At 44.0% G+C, this 20,816-nt stretch overlaps 3 protein-coding genes and 2 pseudogenes across 3 annotated transcripts, besides 3 other annotated features; all 5 read left to right on the forward strand.

The window, feature by feature from the left end:
- Nucleotides 1-20,816: part of a sequence feature (sequence corresponds to BAC RPCI93-6H23) that runs on past both edges of the window.
- Nucleotides 1,028-4,798, forward strand: Tb927.8.7870 (receptor-type adenylate cyclase GRESAG 4, putative; the record flags this gene model as incomplete). Its single annotated transcript, XM_842521.1, has 1 exon — nucleotides 1,028-4,798. The coding sequence occupies one exon, from the start codon at nucleotides 1,028-1,030 to the stop codon at nucleotides 4,796-4,798; it is 3,771 nt and encodes a 1,256-aa protein (XP_847614.1).
- On the forward strand, nucleotides 5,562-6,056 carry Tb927.8.7880 (annotated as a pseudogene).
- Nucleotides 7,145-7,177: a microsatellite.
- Tb927.8.7890 (receptor-type adenylate cyclase GRESAG 4, putative) lies at nucleotides 7,233-11,036 on the forward strand (the record flags this gene model as incomplete). Its single annotated transcript, XM_842522.1, has 1 exon — nucleotides 7,233-11,036. One exon carries the CDS (start codon nucleotides 7,233-7,235, stop codon nucleotides 11,034-11,036), a length of 3,804 nt encoding a protein of 1,267 aa, XP_847615.1.
- Nucleotides 12,120-12,152: a microsatellite.
- Tb927.8.7900 (receptor-type adenylate cyclase GRESAG 4, putative) lies at nucleotides 12,208-16,005 on the forward strand (the record flags this gene model as incomplete). The annotated part of the gene is made up of 1 exon (XM_842523.1): nucleotides 12,208-16,005. The coding sequence occupies one exon, from the start codon at nucleotides 12,208-12,210 to the stop codon at nucleotides 16,003-16,005; it is 3,798 nt and encodes a 1,265-aa protein (XP_847616.1).
- Nucleotides 17,177-20,731, forward strand: Tb927.8.7910 (annotated as a pseudogene).

The raw sequence follows: 20,816 nt of genomic DNA on the forward strand, positions 1-20,816 counted from the left end.
GGGTGCTTTCCATATTCGTGTGTTCCGCTTAGCTAGTGATTAAAGCACTTATTGAAGCAAACCCACTTTTCGTTTGTTGTTATAAAGTGGGGGATGTACTTATTTTCTCCATACTCTCACTGTGTGAAGCGTTATTTTTCTTGTTTCCCACTTCCGGTGAGCGGGTGTCAGGCAAAATGCACTGACCTCCTATATTAATGAAAATCGATGCATTCCCGTGCTGGACAGATAAGCCATCGTATTATTAACTTCTAATGTTGCTGTTGGTACAACATATCACTGTTGTTCACTTTGCTTTCCTTTACTATTATATTGAAATGGATTATTGTTTTTTTCTTTTTGTGTGCATATATCTGTATATGTGTTTCGATATACCGTCACCACTCTACCACGTTGATGGATTGGGGAATGGCTACTGATTGATTAATGCATGGTTTTATGTCACTTTAATAACAGCATTGTATTCCATGATGGCTTTCAGCAACTGACCCTTGTGTACAATTTCCTGTTTATTTCCCTCTACTGACACAAATCTTTTTTACTAATATCTTTTCCTTCTTTTATCACTTTCCAGGACTTGACAAGCCAAATATGTGAGGCTGGCTATTGCATTCGGAAGGACATTTGCTACACTGCGACTTAACCATGAGGTTGCTGATGACGAAGATACGAGTGTTTCTTGCAGTGATGGGAGTTCCATTGGTGCAATTCTCAGTGATGCCGCTCATCAGGCCGTTGCTTTTATTGAAGCACTACTTGGTGCATTCCCTACTGCGCAGCGTAAGAAATTACTTATGCCATTTTGTAACCGATGGGGAGTTTCGGCGCCTTATAATGTTTCTGATACGTGGGATGCAACCACGTGCCGTAATGTTACAGTCACTTGTGTGTAATTGAATTTCAACTGCACTCTCTTCTGCTCCCTTTCGTGCCCTTACTTTATTGTTGTCTATTATCATTATTATCATTATTCTCTCATTTCTCTTCTTTAAGACTTACGAATTCCTCAAGTCAAGTCACCAGTGTTATGGCTTCCTTCATGCGTCTTGTTACTCCACTTGGCGCTGCAGTGGCTTGCAGTCATCTCCTCATGGTTGTGTTACCGCTGCTGTTACTTATTCCTGGTTTATGTGCTGATAAAGACTGTAACAGTAGCAGTGTAACGGTGAGGGTGTATAATTTGTTGTACAGCTCCGACATATCAAAGACAACCTATGAACCCGTCATTGCTGGTTTCAATGCCTCGCTACATGCGCATAATGATGATTTGCCGGCAAATGTGTGCATAGAGGTCGAGCATGTTCATGCCAGAAGCGATGAGGATTACGTCTCATATTTAAAGAATAAAATTGATGGAGATGCTGCTGTACAAAATAAGAGTGAACTGCCCATTGTGCTGGGACCTGTTGGTGATGAGACTACTCTCCATCTCACCAGGGAACTTGAGAAGTTTGAAATAGTGGCCTTTTCTCCCTTTACTGGATCTTCGGATGTGCGTGTGTGGAAAAAGAGTCTGTACTTCCTTACGGCATCGCCTGTTGCAGAGGTGCTTGCACTAATTCGTTATGCTGTGAGTCAATTGAGGCTTCAGCGACTGGGTTTTATGTACCTGAAGGGCGTTTCTTTCGGCGATAAGGAGTATAAGCTGACACTTAAGGTAATGTCGATTATGGGCCGTAAATTGTGCGGTGTTTTCGAATTAGACAGCTCTACTGATGGAAGGGCTTCTGATGATGATTTTGAGGCTGCATGGAAAAGGTTTGCTCCCACGATGCCACAAGGTGTAATTGTGTTTGGTTCGCCAATTGAGGATACGAAGAGGTTCCTGTTGAAGTTTTTGGGGAGCAATGAATTGAGAGGTGCTTATATATTAATTCCTTCTATGCTTCAATATGTTATTATAAACAGTTGGATGAAGGAGTTGGCCGTAAAGAATTTTGTGCCTGAGAGAGTGATACTGACGGGTCCGAGTCCACTTGCAAATGATAATGAATACATAGCAGTACGGAAGTTTCAGACTGATATGGAGAAGTACCTGGAAACAAATGGGAAACTTAATGGTCACAATTATGAAAAGGGTCACTTTTATGATCACAGTACTGACGGAGAATTGATGGTGCACGGATGGATTGTGGGCGAGGTCTTGTGGCGTACACTGGGAAGTCGTGAATCGCTGAAAAACCGTACAACTTACATGAACTCTCTGTACAACCAGCGTCGGTATGTTATCGATGATCTTGTGATTGGTGATTTTGGTGGTGAATGTGAGGGGAAGGCTGGTCAGCGTGGAGCTGCATGCAAATGTAATCAAGGTGGAAATGTTGTTTACATGAAGAGGATGGGAACTGATCGGAATCTACATCCTGTGAAGGAGGGTGTAGTGACTCTCGCTTCATCACGCTGCTATACGAATCTCTTACAACTGTATGCCCCATTGAATGGTATAATGTTTCGACTAGAAGACAATCCATTGGCGCAGCGGATTACAGAGGAATATCGCGATGGCGCCTCCCTCGTTGTTGGAAAGGGCCAATTGGGTCAAGGTGATCGCTTCTTTTTGCATGAACTGAATTCGACATCGAGTGCGACAAAGCACAACATGTTAGAGGAGGTTAAAGAGCGTGTTGTGACGGCTGTGTTCGGTGTTGTGGATGATGCGCTACTGTCGATGACAGATATGACATTTATTGATCCCATTCCTCTCAGTCCCAGGTTGAAACACCCCGGAAGGAATGCGTTGCATTTGTCTCCAACAATTGAGCAGCAGATTTTTGTAATGGTGGAGCGTGTTGTGGTTCCGAATTCCTGGGGGAGTGTGCATGCCATTGTTCGCAGTAGTGATGCACGTGGAATAAAATCTGTTCTTCGAAAGACTTTTTGGGCACTTGGTGGGTCGCTGGGTGCTTTCGACGAAGTTACCGACGGTGAAAGTGTGAAGAGTTTGTTGCCGCATAGCGGCTTCGTTCTCGTTATTGGTCTGACTGAAGCTGATATTACTGCAATTGCTGAGCATCTTGACAATCACAGGGAAGTGCGTGTATTTGCGTTATTCTTCGATGTGGCACTGCTGTACAGTGAGTTTGTGAAGGTATTCAAAAAGCATCCGCAAGCTGCCGAGCGGTTACTATTCGCAACAAGCCTACCACACTGGGCAGACAACAATACGACATCCGAGACGGTTCAGGAATTTCACAGGGACGTGGGGAATGAGAGTAAATGGACTCCACTGGCGCTACTTGGGTATGCGACTGCACGTGCAATGGAAAGTGTTGTGTTGCAAACGGGGCGTGTGAACTCAGAAGAGCTTATCAACACTATATTCAGTCAGTCTGTAATTGTAGCGGATGACATGTGGTATGGACCCTTTGAGGACAGTTGTTCCAATAGCCGCTGGTCATCAGCGAAAGACTGCATTGTGAATTACGGTGCGACACATATTTCCGTGTGGTCCATGGCTCGTGTGTTGAATCCTTCCGTACCTCCTGTTAGTGGAGTAGCAACACCATCAATACGTTACTACAAAGATGGATTGAATATGACTGAGGAAGAATTTATTGGCACAATTGTGGGTACCATTTTGTGTTTGATAGCACTTGTGCTGATAGTAATGCTTATGCGGAAATGTATGCGTGGGGATACTCGCGATAACGAGAACGCACCAAGAGAATTGACAGACCCCGTAACGCTAATATTCACTGACATCGAGAGCAGCACTGCGCAGTGGGCAGCACACCCTGAGCTTATGCCTGATGCCGTTGCAACACATCACCGCCTAATTCGCTCATTGATTTCCAAGTATGGATGCTATGAAGTGAAGACTGTTGGAGATTCTTTTATGATTGCATGCAAGAGCCCTTTCGCTGCTACGCAATTAGCGTGTGACATGCAACGATGCTTTTTAGAACATGATTGGAAGACTGATGTGTTTGATACGTCTTATCGTGAGTTTGAGCGGCAGCGTGCGGAAGATGATGGGGATTATGTTCCACCCACTGGCCATCTTGACCCTGATGTTTACAGTCGGTTGTGGAATGGACTGCGAGTGCGTGTTGGAATTCACACCGGGTTGTGTGATATTCGGCATGATGAAGTGACGAAAGGATATGACTTTTACGGTCGTACATCGAATATGGCAGCACGGACTGAGAGCATTGCTAATGGGGGGCAGGTGCTGTTGACACGTCCGACATACCTTTCATTGAGTACTTCGGAGCGTGAGCAATTAAATGTGACTGCATTGGGTGATGTGCCATTGCGTGGTGTACCCAAACCTGTGGAGATGTACCAATTGAATGCGGTACCCGGAAGGACATTTACTACACTGCGACTTGACCATGAGGTTGCTGATGACGAAGATACGAGTGTTTCTTGCAGTGATGGGAGTTCCATTGGTGCAGTTCTCAGTGATGCCGCTCAACAGGTTGTTGCTTGCGTTGAAGCACTACTTGGTGCATTCCCTACTGCGCAGCATAAGAAATTACTTATGCCATTTTGTAACCGATGGGGAGTTTCGTTACCTTATAATGTTTCTGATACGTGGGATGCAACCACGTGCCGTAATGTTACTCGCCTGCTTGCCGCGAGGGTTGGTCGTGTTGTGGATTTTGGGACGAAGAATACTCATGACAGTGTACAATTCTCTGAAAGACGCTCGGGAACTTTTCCGTCCAGGTTAGCTGCCGCTGTTGATCTCGTAAGCATCCCTTCAACTTCTACCTGTATTCAATCCAGCTGCAGTATTATATATATGAATGTGCCAGATGATGATGATACCAGCAAATATTCCCCTAAGCATTGAAATATGTGTCCATTATTGCCAGAATAATTGGATAAGGTTCAATGAAAGATCTGTGCATGTTTCTTGTTCGATATTGGATGTTTTCGATAATATTCTTTTTAGGTTATATTTTCCACTTCTATGTATACACGGTATCCTCCTCACATGTTGGGTGCTTTCCATATTCGTGTGTTCCGCTTAGCTAGTGATTAAAGCACTTATTGAAGCAAACCCACTTTTCGTTTGTTGTTATAAAGTGGGGGATGTACTTATTTTCTCCATACTCTCACTGTGTGAAGCGTTATTTTTCTTGTTTCCCACTTCCGGTGAGCGGGTGTCAGGCAAAATGCACTGACCTCCTATATTAATGAAAATCGATGCATTCCCGTGCTGGACAGATAAGCCATCGTATTATTAACTTCTAATGTTGCTGTTGGTACAACATATCAGTGTTGTTCACTTTGCTTTCCTTTACTATTATGTTGAAATGGTTTATTGTTTTTTTCTTTTTGTGTGCATATATCTGTATATGTGTTTCGATATACCGTCACCACTCTACCACGTTGATGGATTGGGGAATGGCTACTGATTGATTAATGCATGGTTTTTTGTCACTTTAATAACAACATTGTATTCCATGATGGCTTTCAGCAACTGACCCTTGTGTACAATTTCCTGTTTATTTCCCTCTACTGACACAAATCTTTTTTACTAATATCTTTTCCTTCTTTTATCACTTTCCAGGACTTGACAAGCCAAATATGTGAGGCTGGCTATTGCATTTGGAAGGACATTTGCTACACTGCGACTTAACCATGAGGTTGCTGATGACGAAGATACGAGTGTTTCTTGCAGTGATGGGAGTTCCATTGGTGCAGTTCTCAGTGATGCCGCTCATCAGGCCGTTGCTTTTATTGAAGCACTACTTGGTGCATTCCCTACTGCGCAGCATAAGAAATTACTTATGCCATTTTGTAACCGATGGGGAGTTTCGGCGCCTTATAATGTTTCTGATACGTGGGATGCAACCACGTGCCGTAATGTTACTCGCCTGCTTGCCGCGAGGGTTGGTCGTGTTGTGGATTTTGGGACGAAGAATACTCATGACAGTGTACAATCCTTTGATAGACGCTCGGGAACTTTTCCGTCCAGGTTAGCTGCCGCTGTTGATCTCGTAAGCATCCCTTCAACTTCTACCTGTATTCAATCCAGCTGCAGTATTATATATATGAATGTGCCAGATGATGATGATACCAGCAAATATTCCCCTAAGCATTGAAATATGTGTCCATTATTGCCAGAATAATTGGATAAGGTTCAATACATGATCTGTGCATGTTTCTTTTTCGATATTGGATGTTTTCGATAATATTCTTTTTAGGTTATATTTTTCACTTCTATGTATACACGGTATCCTCCTCACATGTTGGGTGCTTTCCATATTCGTGTGTTCCGCCTAGCTAGTGATTAAAGCACTTATTGAAGCAAACCCACTTTTCGTTTGTTGTTATAAAGTGGGGGATGTACTTATTTTCTCCATACTCTCACTGTGTGAAGCGTTATTTTTCTTGTTTCCCACTTCCGGTGAGCGGGTGTCAGGAAAAATGCACTGACCTCCTATATTAATGAAAATCGATGCATTCCCGTGCTGGACAGATAAGCCATCGTATTATTAACTTCTAATGTTGCTGTTGGTACAACATATCAGTGTTGTTCACTTTGCTTTCCTTTACTATTATGTTGAAATGGTTTATTGTTTTTTTCTTTTTGTGTGCATATATCTGTATATGTGTTTCGATATACCGTCACCACTCTACCACGTTGATGGATTGGGGAATGGCTACTGATTGATTAATGCATGGTTTTTTGTCACTTTAATAACAACATTGTATTCCATGATGGCTTTCAGCAACTGACCCTTGTGTACAATTTCCTGTTTATTTCCCTCTACTGACACAAATCTTTTTTACTAATATCTTTTCCTTCTTTTATCACTTTCCAGGACTTGACAAGCCAAATATGTGAGACTGGCTATTGCATTTGGAAGGACATTTGCTACACTGCGACTTAACCATGAGGTTGCTGATGACGAAGATACGAGTGTTTCTTGCAGTGATGGGAGTTCCATTGGTGCAGTTCTCAGTGATGCCGCTTATCAGGCCGTTGCTTTTATTGAAGCACTACTTGGTGCATTCCCTACTGCGCAGCGTAAGAAATTACTTATGCCATTTTGTAACCGATGGGGAGTTTCGGCGCCTCGTAATGTTTCTGATACGTGGGATGCAACCACGTGCCGTAATGTTACAGTCACTTGTGTGTAATTGAATTTCAACTGCACTCTCTTCTGCTCCCTTTCGTGCCCTTACTTTATTGTTGTCTATTATCATTATTATTATTATTCTCTCATTTCTCTCCTTTAAGACTTACGAATTCCTCAAGTCAAGTCACCAGTGTTATGGCTTCCTTCATGCGTCTTGTTACTCCACTTGGCGCTGCAGTGGCTTGCAGTCATCTCCTCATGGTTGTGTTACCGCTGCTGTTACTTATTCCTGGTTTATGTGCTGATAAAGACTGTAACAGTAGCAGTGTAACGGTGAGGGTGTATAATTTGTTGTACAGCTCTAAGATATCAAGTAAAATCTATGAACCCGTCATTGCTGGTTTCAATGCCTCGCTACATGCGCATAATGATGATTTGCCGGCAAATGTGTGCATAGAGGTCGAACATGTTCATGCCAGAAGCGATGAGGATTACGTCTCATATTTAAAGGATAAAATTGATGGAGATGCTGCTGTACATAATAAGAGTGAACTGCCCATTGTGCTGGGACCTGTTGGTGATGTGACTACTCTCCATCTCACCAGGGAACTTGAGAAGTTTGAAATAGTGGCCTTTTCTCCCTTTACTGGATCTTCGGATGTGCGTGTGTGGAAAAAGAATCTGTACTTCCTTACGGCATCGCCTGTTGCAGAGGTGCTTGCACTAATTCGTTACGCTGTGAGTCAATTGAGGTTTCAGCGACTGGGTTTTATGTACCTGAAGGGTGTGTTTTATGGCGATAAGGAGTATAAGCTGACACTTAAGGTAATGTCGATTATGGGCCGTAAATTGTGCGGTGTTTTCGAATTAGACAGCTCTACTGATGGAAGGGCTTCTGATGATGATTTTGAGGCTGCATGGAAAAGGTTTGCTCCCACGATGCCACAAGGTGTAATTGTGTTTGGTTCGCCAATTGAGGATACGAAGAGGTTCCTGATGAAGTTTTTAGGGAGCAATGAATTGAGAGGTGCTTATATATTAATTCCTTCCATGCTTCAATATGTTATCAAAAACAGTTGGGTGAAGGAGTTGGCCGTAAAGAATTTTGTGCCTGAGAGAGTGATACTGACGGGTCCGAGTCCACTTGCAAATGATAATGAATACATAGCGGTACGGAAGTTTCAGCCTGTTATGGAGAAGTACCTGGAAAAAAATGGGAAACTTAATGGTCACAATTATGAAAAGGGTCACTTTTACCAGCACAGTACTGACGGAGAATTGATGCTGCACGGATGGATCACAGGCGAGGTCTTGTGGCGTACACTGGGAAGTCGTGAATTACTGAAAAACCGTACAACTTACATGAACTCTCTGTACAACCAGCGTCGGTATGTTATCGATGATCTTGTGATTGGTGATTTTGGTGGTGAATGTGAGGGGAAGGCTGGTCAGCGTGGAGCTGCATGCAAATGTAATCAAGGTGGAAATGTTGTTTACATGAAGAGGATGGGAACTGATCGGAATCTACATCCTGTGAAGGAGGGTGTAGTGACTCTCGCTTCATCACGCTGCTATACGAATCTCTTACAACTGTATGCCCCATTGAATGGTATAATGTTTCGACTAGAAGACAATCCATTGGCGCAGCGGATTACAGAGGAATATCGCGATGGCGCCTCCCCCGTTGTTGGAAAGGGCCAATTGGGTCAAGGTGATCGCTTATTTTTGCATGAACTGAATTCGACATCGAGTGCGACAAAGCACAACATGTTAGAGGAGGTTAAAGAGCGTGTTGTGACGGCCGTGTTCGGTGTTGTGGATGACGCGCTACTGTCGATGACAGATATGACATTTATTGATCCCATTCCTCTCAGTCCCAGGTTGAAACACCCCGGAAGGAATGTGTTGCATTTGTCTCCAACAATTGAACAGCAGATTTTTGTAATGGTGGAGCGTGTTGTGGTTCCGAATTCCTGGGGGAGTGTGCATGCCATTGTTCGCAGTAGTGATGCACGTGGAATAAAATCTGTTCTTCGAAAGACTTTTTGGGCACTTGGTGGGTCGCTGGGTGCTTTCGACGAAGTTACCGACAGTGAAAGTGTGAAGAGTTTGTTACCGAATAGCGGCTTCGTTCTCGTTATTGGTCTAACTGAAGCTGATATTACTGCAATTGCTGAGCATCTTGACAATCACAGGGAAGTGCGTGTATTTGTGTTATTCTTCGATGTGGCACTGCTGTACAGTGAGTTTGTGAAGGTATTCAAAAAGCATCCGCAAGCTGCCGAGCGGTTACTATTCGCAACAAGCCTACCACACTGGGCAGACAACAATACGACATCCGAGACGGTTCAGGAGTTTCACAGGGACGTGGGGAATGAGAGTAAATGGACTCCACTGGCGCTGCTTGGGTATGCGACTGCACGTGCAATGGAAAGTGTTGTGTTGCAAATGGGGCGTGTGAACTCAGAAGAGCTTATCAACACTATATTCAGTCAGTCTGTAATTGTAGCGGATGACATGTGGTATGGACCCTTTGAGGACAGTTGTTCCAATAGCCGCTGGTCATCAGCGAAAGACTGCATTGTGAATTACGGTGCGACACATATTTCCGTGTGGTCCATGGCTCGTGTGTTGAATCCTTCCGTACCTCCTGTTAGTGGAGTAGCAGCACCATCAATACGTTACTACAAAGATGGATTGAATATGACTGAGGAAGAATTTATTGGCACAATTGTGGGTACCATTTTGTGTTTGATAGCACTTGTGCTGATAGTAATGCTTATGCGGAAATGTATGCGTGGGGATACTCGCGATAACGAGAACGCACCAAAAGAATTGACAGACCCCGTAACGCTAATATTCACTGACATCGAGAGCAGCACTGCGCAGTGGGCAGCACACCCTGAGCTTATGCCTGATGCCGTTGCAACACATCACCGCCTAATTCGCACATTGATTTCCAAGTATGGATGCTATGAAGTGAAGACTGTTGGAGATTCTTTTATGATTGCATGCAAGAGCCCTTTCGCTGCTACGCAATTAGCGTGTGACCTGCAGCGGTGCTTTTTAGAACATGATTGGAAGACTGATGTGTTTGATACGTCTTATCGTGAGTTTGAGCGGCAGCGTGCGGAAGATGATGGGGATTATGTTCCACCCACTGGCCATCTTGACCCTGATGTTTACAGTCGGTTGTGGAATGGACTGCGAGTGCGTGTTGGAATTCACACCGGGTTGTGTGATATTCGGCATGATGAAGTGACGAAAGGATATGACTTTTACGGTCGTACATCGAATATGGCAGCACGGACTGAGAGCATTGCTAATGGCGGGCAGGTGCTGTTGACACGTTCGACATACCTTTCATTGAGTACTTCGGAGCGTGAGCAATTAAATGTGACTGCATTGGGTGATGTGCCATTGCGTGGTGTACCCAAACCTGTGGAGATGTACCAATTGAATGCGGTACCCGGAAGGACATTTACTACACTGCGACTTGACCATGAGGTTGCTGATGACGAAGATACGAGTGTTTCTTGCAGTGATGGGAGTTCCATTGGTGCAGTTCTCAGTGATGCCGCTCATCAGGCCGTTGCTTTTATTGAAGCACTACTTGGTGCATTCCCTACTGCGCAGCATAAGAAATTACTTATGCCATTTTGTAACCGATGGGGAGTTTCGTTACCTTATAATGTTTCTGATACGTGGGATGCAACCACGTGCCGTAATGTTACTCGCCTGCTTGCCGCGAGGGTTGGTCGTGTTGTGGATTTTGGGACGAAGAATACTCATGACAGTGTACAATCCTTTGATAGACGCTCGGGAACTTTCCCACCTGGATTGGTTGCCTCTGTTCCTGAGGAGGGTAGTTTAGCTTCAACTTCTACCTGTATTCAATCCAGCTGCAGTGTTGTGTACATGATGAATGGGCCAGATGATGATGATACCAGCAAATGTTCCCCTAAGCATTGCAATATGCGTCCGTTATTGCCAGAATAATTGGATAAGGTTCAATACATGATCTGTGCATGTTTCTTTTTCGATATTAGATTTTTTCGATAATATTCTTTTTAGGTTGTCTCTATTACTATGTGTGCTCAGCATCCTCCTCACATGTTGGGTGGTTTTATTATCCCTCTGATGAAAGAAATTTCTTGAAATGCTGTTGGCAATCTTTTATTTTAATACGTTTAGCGGTAAGCGCTTTTCGTTTTTCCTTTATTATGCGATACCGGAGCATGCATATCACTGCTGATGCTCCGGCCCATAGTTTATGATATGTGTTCTTTTCCACCCCCGGTGAGTGGGTGTCAGGCAAAATGCACTGATATCCTCTTTTGGTGGGAATTTATAAGTTACCATGCTGGACAGTTGAGCCACCGTATTATTAACTTCTAATGTTGCTGTTGGTACAACATATCAGTGTCGTTCACTTTGATTTCCTTTACTATTATGTTGAAATGGTTTATTGTTTTTTTCTTTTTGTGTGCATATATCTGTATATGTGTTTCGATATACCGTCACCACTCTACCACGTTGATGGATTGGGGAATGGCTACTGATTGATTAATGCATGGTTTTTTGTCACTTTAATAACAACATTGTATTCCATGATGGCTTTCAGCAACTGACCCTTGTGTACAATTTCCTGTTTATTTCCCTCTACTGACACAAATCTTTTTTACTAATATCTTTTCCTTCTTTTATCACTTTCCAGGACTTGACAAGCCAAATATGTGAGACTGGCTATTGCATTCGGAAGGACATTTACTACACTGCGACTTAACCATGAGGTTGCTGATGACGAAGATACGAGTGTTTCTTGCAGTGATGGGAGTTCCATTGGTGCAGTTCTCAGTGATGCCGCTTATCAGGCCGTTGCTTTTATTGAAGCACTACTTGGTGCATTCCCTACTGCGCAGCGTAAGAAATTACTTATGCCATTTTGTAACCGATGGGGAGTTTCGGCGCCTCGTAATGTTTCTGATACGTGGGATGCAACCACGTGCCGTAATGTTACAGTCACTTGTGTGTAATTGAATTTCAACTGCACTCTCTTCTGCTCCCTTTCGTGCCCTTACTTTATTGTTGTCTATTATCATTATTATTATTATTCTCTCATTTCTCTCCTTTAAGACTTACGAATTCCTCAAGTCAAGTCACCAGTGTTATGGCTTCCTTCATGCGTCTTGTTACTCCACTTGGCGCTGCAGTGGCTTGCAGTCATCTCCTCATGGTTGTGTTACCGCTGCTGTTACTTATTCCTGGTTTATGTGCTGATAAAGACTGTAACAGTAGCAGTGTAACGGTGAGGGTGTATAATTTGTTGTACGGTTCCGACGTATCAAAAGCAATCTATGAACCCGTCATTGCTGGTTTCAATGCCTCTATCGAAGCGCACAAAGGGGATTTACCGGCAAATGTGTGCATAGAGGTGAAATATGTGCATCACGATGGCAATGTTATTGAGGTTGGGAATATAAATAGGATTGTTGAAGAAGACAAAGGAAATATGAATGAACTGCCCATTGTGCTGGGACCTTTTGGTGATTGGGAAACTCGTAATATTTCCTCGGAACTTGAAGAGTTGAAGGTAGTTGCCTTTTCTCCCTTTACTGGATCTTCGGATGTGCGTGTGTGGAAAAAGAATCTGTACTTCCTTACGGCATCGCCTGTTGCACAGGTGCTTGCACTAATTCGTTATGCAGTGAGTCAATTGAGGCTTCAGCGACTGGGTTTTATGTACCTGAAGGGTGTGTTTTATGGCGATAAGGAGTATAAGCTGACACTTAAGGTAATGTCGATTATGGGCCGTAAATTGTGCGGTGTTTTCGAATTAGACAGCTCTACTGATGGAAGGGCTTCTGATGATGATTTTGAGGCTGCATGGAAAAGGTTTGCTCCCACGATGCCACAAGGTGTAATTGTGTTTGGTTCGCCAATTGAGGATACGAAGAGGTTCCTGTTGAAGTTTTTAGGGAGCAATGAATTGAGAGGTGCTTATATATTAATTCCTTCTATGCTTCAATATGTTATCAAAAACAGTTGGATGAAGAAGTTGGCCGTAAAGAATTTTGTGCCTGAGAGAGTGATACTGACGGGTCTGACTCCACTTGCAAATGATAATGAATACATAGCAGTACGGAAGTTTCAGACTGATATGGAGAAGTACCTGGAAAAAAATGGGAAACTTAATGGTCACAATTATGAAAAGGGTCACTTTTATGATCACAGTACTGACGGAGAATTGATGGTGCACGGATGGATCACAGGCGAGGTCTTGTGGCGTACACTGGGAAGTCGTGAATTACTGTGCAACCGTACAGCTTACATGAACTCTCTGTACAACCAGCGTCGGTATGTTATCGATGATCTTGTGATTGGTGATTTTGGTGGTGAATGTGAGGGGAAGGCTGGTCAGCGTGGAGCTGCATGCAAATGTAATCAAGGTGGAAATGTTGTTTACATGAAGAGGATGGGAACTGATCGGAATCTACATCCTGTGAAGGAGGGTGTAGTGACTCTCGCTTCATCACGCTGCTATACGAATCTCTTACAACTGTATGCCCCATTGAATGGTATAATGTTTCGACTGGAAGACAATCCATTGGCKCAGCGGATTACAGAGGAATATCGCGATGGCGCCTCCCYCGTTGTTGGAAAGGGCCAATTGGGTCAAGGTGATCGCTTCTTTTTGCATGAACTGAATTCGACATCGAGTGCGACAAAGCACAACATGTTAGAGGAGGTTAAAGAGCGTGTTGTGACGGCCGTGTTCGGTGTTGTGGATGACGCGCTACTGTCGATGACAGATATGRCATTTATTGATCCCATTCCTCTCAGTCCCAGGTTGAAACACCCCGGAAGGAATGTGTTGCATTTGTCTCCAACAATTGAGCAGCAGATTTTTGTAATGGTGGAGCGTGTTGTGGTTCCGAATTCCTGGGGGAGTGTGCATGCCATTGTTCGCAGTAGTGATGCACGTGGAATAAAATCTGTTCTTCGAAAGACTTTTTGGGCACTTGGTGGGTCGCTGGGTGCTTTCGACGAAGTTACCGACGGTGAAAGTGTGAAGAGTTTGTTACCGCATAGCGGTTTCGTTCTCGTTATTGGTCTAACTGAAGCTTATATTACTGCAATTGCTGAGCATCTTGACAATCACAGGGAAGTGCGTGTATTTGTGTTATTCTTCGATGTGGCACTGCTGTACAGTGAGTTTGTGAAGGTATTCAAAAAGCATCCGCAAGCTGCCGAGCGGTTACTATTCGCAACAAGCCTACCACACTGGGCAGACAACAATACGACATCCGAGACGGTTCAGGAATTTCACAGGGACGTGGGGAATGAGAGTAAATGGACTCCACTGGCGCTGCTTGGGTATGCGACTGCACGTGCAATGGAAAGTGTTGTGTTGCAAATGGGGCGTGTGAACTCAGAAGAGCTTATCAACACTATATTCAGTCAGTCTGTAATTGTAGCGGATGACATGTGGTATGGACCTTTTGAGGACAGTTGTTCCAATAGCCGCTGGTCATCAGCGAAAGACTGCATTGTGAATTACGGTGCGACACATATTTCCGTGTGGTCCATGGCTCGTGTGTTGAATCCTTCCGTACCTCCTGTTAGTGGAGTAGCAACACCATCAATACGTTACTACAAAGATGGATTGAATATGACTGAGGAAGAATTTATTGGCACAATTGTGGGTACCATTTTGTGTTTGATAGCACTTGTGCTGATAGTAATGCTTATGCGGAAATGTATGCGTGGGGATACTCGCGATAACGAGAACGCACCAAGAGAATTGACAGACCCCGTAACGCTAATATTCACTGACATCGAGAGCAGCACTGCGCAGTGGGCAGCACACCCTGAGATTATGCCTGATGCCGTTGCAACACATCACCGCCTAATTCGCACATTGATTTCCAAGTATGGATGCTATGAAGTGAAGACTGTTGGAGATTCTTTTATGATTGCATGCAAGAGCCCTTTCGCTGCTACGCAATTAGCGTGTGACCTGCAACGATGCTTTTTAGAACATGATTGGAAGACTGATGTGTTTGATACGTCTTATCGTGAGTTTGAGCGGCAGCGTGCGGAAGATGATGGGGATTATGTTCCACCCACTGGCCATCTTGACCCTGATGTTTACAGTCGGTTGTGGAATGGACTGCGAGTGCGTGTTGGAATTCACACCGGGTTGTGTGATATTCGGCATGATGAAGTGACGAAAGGATATGACTTTTACGGTCGTACATCGAATATGGCAGCACGGACTGAGAGCATTGCTAATGGCGGGCAGGTGCTGTTGACACGTTCGACATACCTTTCATTGAGTACTTCGGAGCGTGAGCAATTAAATGTGACTGCATTGGGTGATGTGCCATTGCGTGGTGTACCCAAACCTGTGGAGATGTACCAATTGAATGCGGTACCCGGAAGGACATTTACTACACTGCGACTTGACCATGAGGTTGCTGATGACGAAGATACGAGTGTTTCTTGCAGTGATGGGAGTTCCATTGGTGCAGTTCTCAGTGATGCCGCTCATCAGGTTGTTGCTTTTATTGAAGCACTACTTGGTGCATTCCCTACTGCGCAGCGTAAGAAATTACTTATGCCATTTTGTAACCGATGGGGAGTTTCGTTACCTTATAATGTTTCTGATACGTGGGATGCAACCACGTGCCATAATGTTACTCGCCTGCTTGCCGCGAAGGTTGGTCGTGTTGTGGATTTTGGGACGAAGAATACTCATGACAGTGTACAATTCTCTGAAAGACGCTCGGGAACTTTCCCACCTGGATTGGTTGCCTCTGTTTCTGAGGAGGGTAGTTTAGCTTCAACTTCTACCTGTATTCAATCCAGCTGCAGTGTTGTGTACATGATGAATGGGCCAGATGATGATGATACCAGCAAATATTCCCCTAGGCATTGCAATATGTGTCCATTATTGCCAGAATAATTGGATAAGGTTCAATACATGATCTGTGCATGTTTCTTTTTAGATATTGGATGTTTTCGATAATATTCTTTTTAGGTTATATTTTCCACTTCTATGTATGCTCAGCATCCTCCTCACATGTTGGGTGGTTTTAAAATTTTTCCTTAATTGATTAATTTTTTTTAGGGACGTTATTGACCTCTAATAATAATAAACTTAGTGTGTTTACTTGTTTTTAATCCTTTAAGATGTGGCACGGTAGCACTCATGTTACTACTGATGCTCCGGCCCATAGTTTATGATATGTGTTCTTTTCCACCCCCGGTGAGTGGGTGTCAGGCAAAATGCACTGATATCCTCTTTTGGTGGGAATTTATAAGTTACCATGCTGGACAGTTGAGCCACCGTATTATTAACTTCTAACGTTGCTGTTGGTACAACATATCAGTGTTGTTCACTTTGCTTTCCTTTACTATTATATTGAAATGGTTTATTGTTTTTTTCTTTTTGTGCATATATATGTATATGTGTTTCGATATACCGTCACCACTCTACCACGTTGATGGATTGGGGAATGGCTACTGATTGATTAATGCATGGTTTTTTGTCACTTTAATAACAACATTGTATTCCATGATGGCTTTCAGCAACTGACCCTTGTGTGTAATTTCCTGTTTATTTCCCTCTACTGACACAAATCTTTTTTACTAATATCTTTTCCTTCTTTTATCACTTTCCAGGACTTGACAAGCCAAATATGTGAGGCTGGCTATTGCATTCGGAAGGACATTTACTACACTGCGACTTAACCATGAGGTTGCTGATGACGAAGATACGAGTGTTTCTTGCAGTGATGGGAGTTCCATTGGTGCAGTTCTCAGTGATGCCGCTTATCAGGCCGTTGCTTTTATTGAAGCACTACTTGGTGCATTCCCCACTGCGCAGCGTAAGAAATTATTTATGCCATTTTGTAACCGATGGGGAGTTTCGGCGCCTCGTAATGTTTCTGATACGTGGGATGCAACCACGTGCCATAATGTTACAGTTACTTGTGTGTAATTGAATTTCAACTGCACTCTCTTCTGCTCCCTTTCGTGCCCTTACAGTATTGTTGTCTATTATCATTATTATCATTATTCTCTCATTTCTCTTCTTTAAGACTTACGAATTCCTCAAGTCAAGTCACCAGTGTTATGGCTTCCTTCATGCGTCTTGTTACTCCACTTGGCGCTGCAGTGGCTTGCAGTCATCTCCTCATGGTTGTGTTACCGCTGCTGTTACTTATTCCTGGTTTATGTGCTGAGGAGTGTAACAGCAGTGGTAAAGTGTCAGTGAAAGTGCACAGTTTGTTGTACAGCTCTAAGATATCAAGTAAAATCTATGAACCCGTCATTGCTGGTTTCAATGCCTCGCTACATGCGCATAATGATGATTTACCGGCAAATGTGTGCATAGAGGTCGAACATGTTCATGCCAGAAGTGATGAGGATTACGTCTCATATTTAAAGAATAAAATTGATGGAGACGCTGCTGTACAAAATAAGAGTGAACTGCCCATTGTGCTGGGACCTTTTGGTGATGAGACTACTCTCCATCTCACCAGGGAACTTGAGAAGTTTGAAATAGTGGCCTTTTCTCCCTTTACTGGATCTTCGGATGTGCGTGTGTGGAAAAAGAATCTGTACTTCCTTACGGCATCGCCTGTTGCAGAGGTGCTTGCACTAATTCGTTATGCTGTGAGTCAATTGAGGCTTCAGCGACTGGGTTTTATGTACCTGAAGGGCGTTTCTTTCGGCGATAAGGAGTATAAGCTGACACTTAAGGTAATGTCGATTATGGGCCGTAAATTGTGCGGTGTTTTCGAATTAGACAGCTCTACTGATGGAAGGGCTTCTGATGATGATTTTGAGGCTGCATGGAAAAGGTTTGCTCCCACGATGCCACAAGGTGTAATTGTGTTTGGTTCGCCAATTGAGGATACGAAGAGGTTCCTGATGAAGTTTTTAGGGAGCAATGAATTGAGAGGTGCTTATATATTAATTCTTTCTATGCTTCAATATGTTATCAAAAACAGTTGGATGAAGGAGTTGGCCGTAAAGAATTTTGTGCCTGAGAGAGTGATACTGACGGGTCCGAGTCCACTTGCAAATGATAATGAATACATAGCGGTACAGAAGTTTCAGCCTGATATGGAGAAGTACCTGGAAAAAAGTGGAAACTTAATGGTCACAATTATGAAAAGGGTCACTTTTACCAGCACAGTACTGACGGAGAATTGATGCTGCACGGATGGATCACAGGCGAGGTCTTGTGGCGTACACTGGGAAGTCGTGAATTACTGTGCAACCGTACAACTTACATGAACTCTCTGTACAACCAGCGTCGGTATGTTATCGATGGTCTTGTGATTGGTGATTTTGGTGGTGAATGTGAGGGGAAGGCTGGTCAGCGTGGAGCTGCATGCAAATGTAATCAAGGTGGAAATGTTGTTTACATGAAGAGGATGGGAACTGATCGGAATCTACATCCTGTGAAGGAGGGTGTAGTGACTCTCGCTTCATCACGCTGCTATACGAATCTCTTACAACTGTATGCCCCATTGAATGGTATAATGTTTCGACTGGAAGACAATCCATTGGCGCAGCGGATTACAGAGGAATATCGCGATGGCGCCTCCCTCGTTGTTGGAAAGGGCCAATTGGGTCAAGGTGATCGCTTCTTTTTGCATGAACTGAATTCGACATCGAGTGCGACAAAGCACAACATGTTAGAGGAGGTTAAAGAGCGTGTTGTGACGGCTGTGTTCGGTGTTGTGGATGACGCGCTACTGTCGATGACAGATATGACATTTATTGATCCCATTCCTCTCAGTCCCAGGTTGAAACACCCCGGAAGGAATGTGTTGCATTTGTCTCCAACAATTGAACAGCAGATTTTTGTAATGGTGGAGCGTGTTGTGGTTCCGAATTCCTGGGGGAGTGTGCATGCCATTGTTCGCAGTAGTGATGCACGTGGAATAAAATCTGTTCTTCGAAAGACTTTTTGGTCACTTGGTGGGTCGCTGGGTGCTTTCGACGAAGTTACCGACGGTGAAAGTGTGAAGAGTTTGTTACCGCATAGCGGTTTCGTTCTCGTTATTGGTCTAACTGAAGCTGATATTACTGCAATTGCTGAGCATCTTGACAATCACAGGGAAGTGCGTGTATTTGTGTTATTCTTCGATGTGGCACTGCTGTACAGTGAGTTTGTGAAGGTATTCAAAAAGCATCCGCAAGCTGCCGAGCGGTTACTATTCGCAACAAGCCTACCACACTGGGCAGACAACAATACGACATCCGAGACGGTTCAGGAATTTCACAGGGACGTGGGGATTCAGAGTAAATGGACTCCACTGGCGCTGCTTGGGTATGCGACTGCACGTGCAATGGAAAGTGTTGTGTTGCAAATGGGGCGTGTGAACTCAGAAGAGCTTATCAACACTATATTCAGTCAGTCTGTAATTGTAGCGGATGACATGTGGTATGGACCCTTTGAGGACAGTTGTTCCAATAGCCGCTGGTCATCAGCGAAAGACTGCATTGTGAATTACGGTGCGACACATATTTCCGTGTGGTCCATGGCTCGTGTGTTGAATCCTTCCGTACCTCCTGTTAGTGGAGTAGCAACACCATCAATACGTTACTACAAAGATGGATTGAATATGACTGAGGAAGAATTTATTGGCACAATTGTGGGTACCATTTTTTGTTTGATAGCACTTGTGCTGATAGTAATGCTTATGCGGAAATGTATGCGTGGGGATACTCGCGATAACGAGAACGCACCAAAAGAATTGACAGACCCCGTAACGCTAATATTCACTGACATCGAGAGCAGCACTGCGCAGTGGGCAGCACACCCTGAGCTTATGCCTGATGCCGTTGCAACACATCACCGCCTAATTCGCACATTGATTTCCAAGTATGGATGCTATGAAGTGAAGACTGTTGGAGATTCTTTTATGATTGCATGCAAGAGCCCTTTCGCTGCTACGCAATTAGCGTGTGACCTGCAACGATGCTTTTTAGAACATGATTGGAAGACTGATGTGTTTGATACGTCTTATCGTGAGTTTGAGCGGCAGCGTGCGGAAGATGATGGGGATTATGTTCCACCCACTGGCCATCTTGACCCTGATGTTTACAGTCGGTTGTGGAATGGACTGCGAGTGCGTGTTGGAATCCACGCCGGGTTGTGTGATATTCGGCATGATGAAGTGACGAAAGGATATGACTTTTACGGTCGTACATCGAATATGGCAGCACGGACTGAGAGCATTGCTAATGGCGGGCAGGTGCTGTTGACACGTTCGACATACCTTTCATTGAGTACTTCGGAGCGTGAGCAATTAAATGTGACTGCATTGGGTGATGTGCCATTGCGTGGTGTACCCAAACCTGTGGAGATGTACCAATTGAATGCGGTACCCGGAAGGACATTTACTACACTGCGACTTGACCATGAGGTTGCTGATGACGAAGATACGAGTGTTTCTTGCAGTGATGGGAGTTCCATTGGTGCAGTTCTCAGTGATGCCGCTCATCAGGTTGTTGCTTTTATTGAAGCACTACTTGGTGCATTCCCCACTGCGCAGCGTAAGAAATTACTTATGCCATTTTGTAACCGATGGGGAGTTTCGGCACCTTATAATGTTTCTGATACGTGGGATGCAACCACGTGCCATAATGTTACAGTCACTTGTGTGTAATTGAATTTCAACTGCACTCTCTTCTGCTCCCTTTCGTGCCCTTACAGTATTGTTGTCTATTATCATTATTATCATTATTCTCTCA

This window comes from Trypanosoma brucei, chromosome 8, assembly GCF_000002445.2.
Source record: "Trypanosoma brucei brucei TREU927 chromosome 8, complete sequence".
Lineage (NCBI taxonomy): Eukaryota > Euglenozoa > Kinetoplastea > Trypanosomatida > Trypanosomatidae > Trypanosoma > Trypanosoma brucei.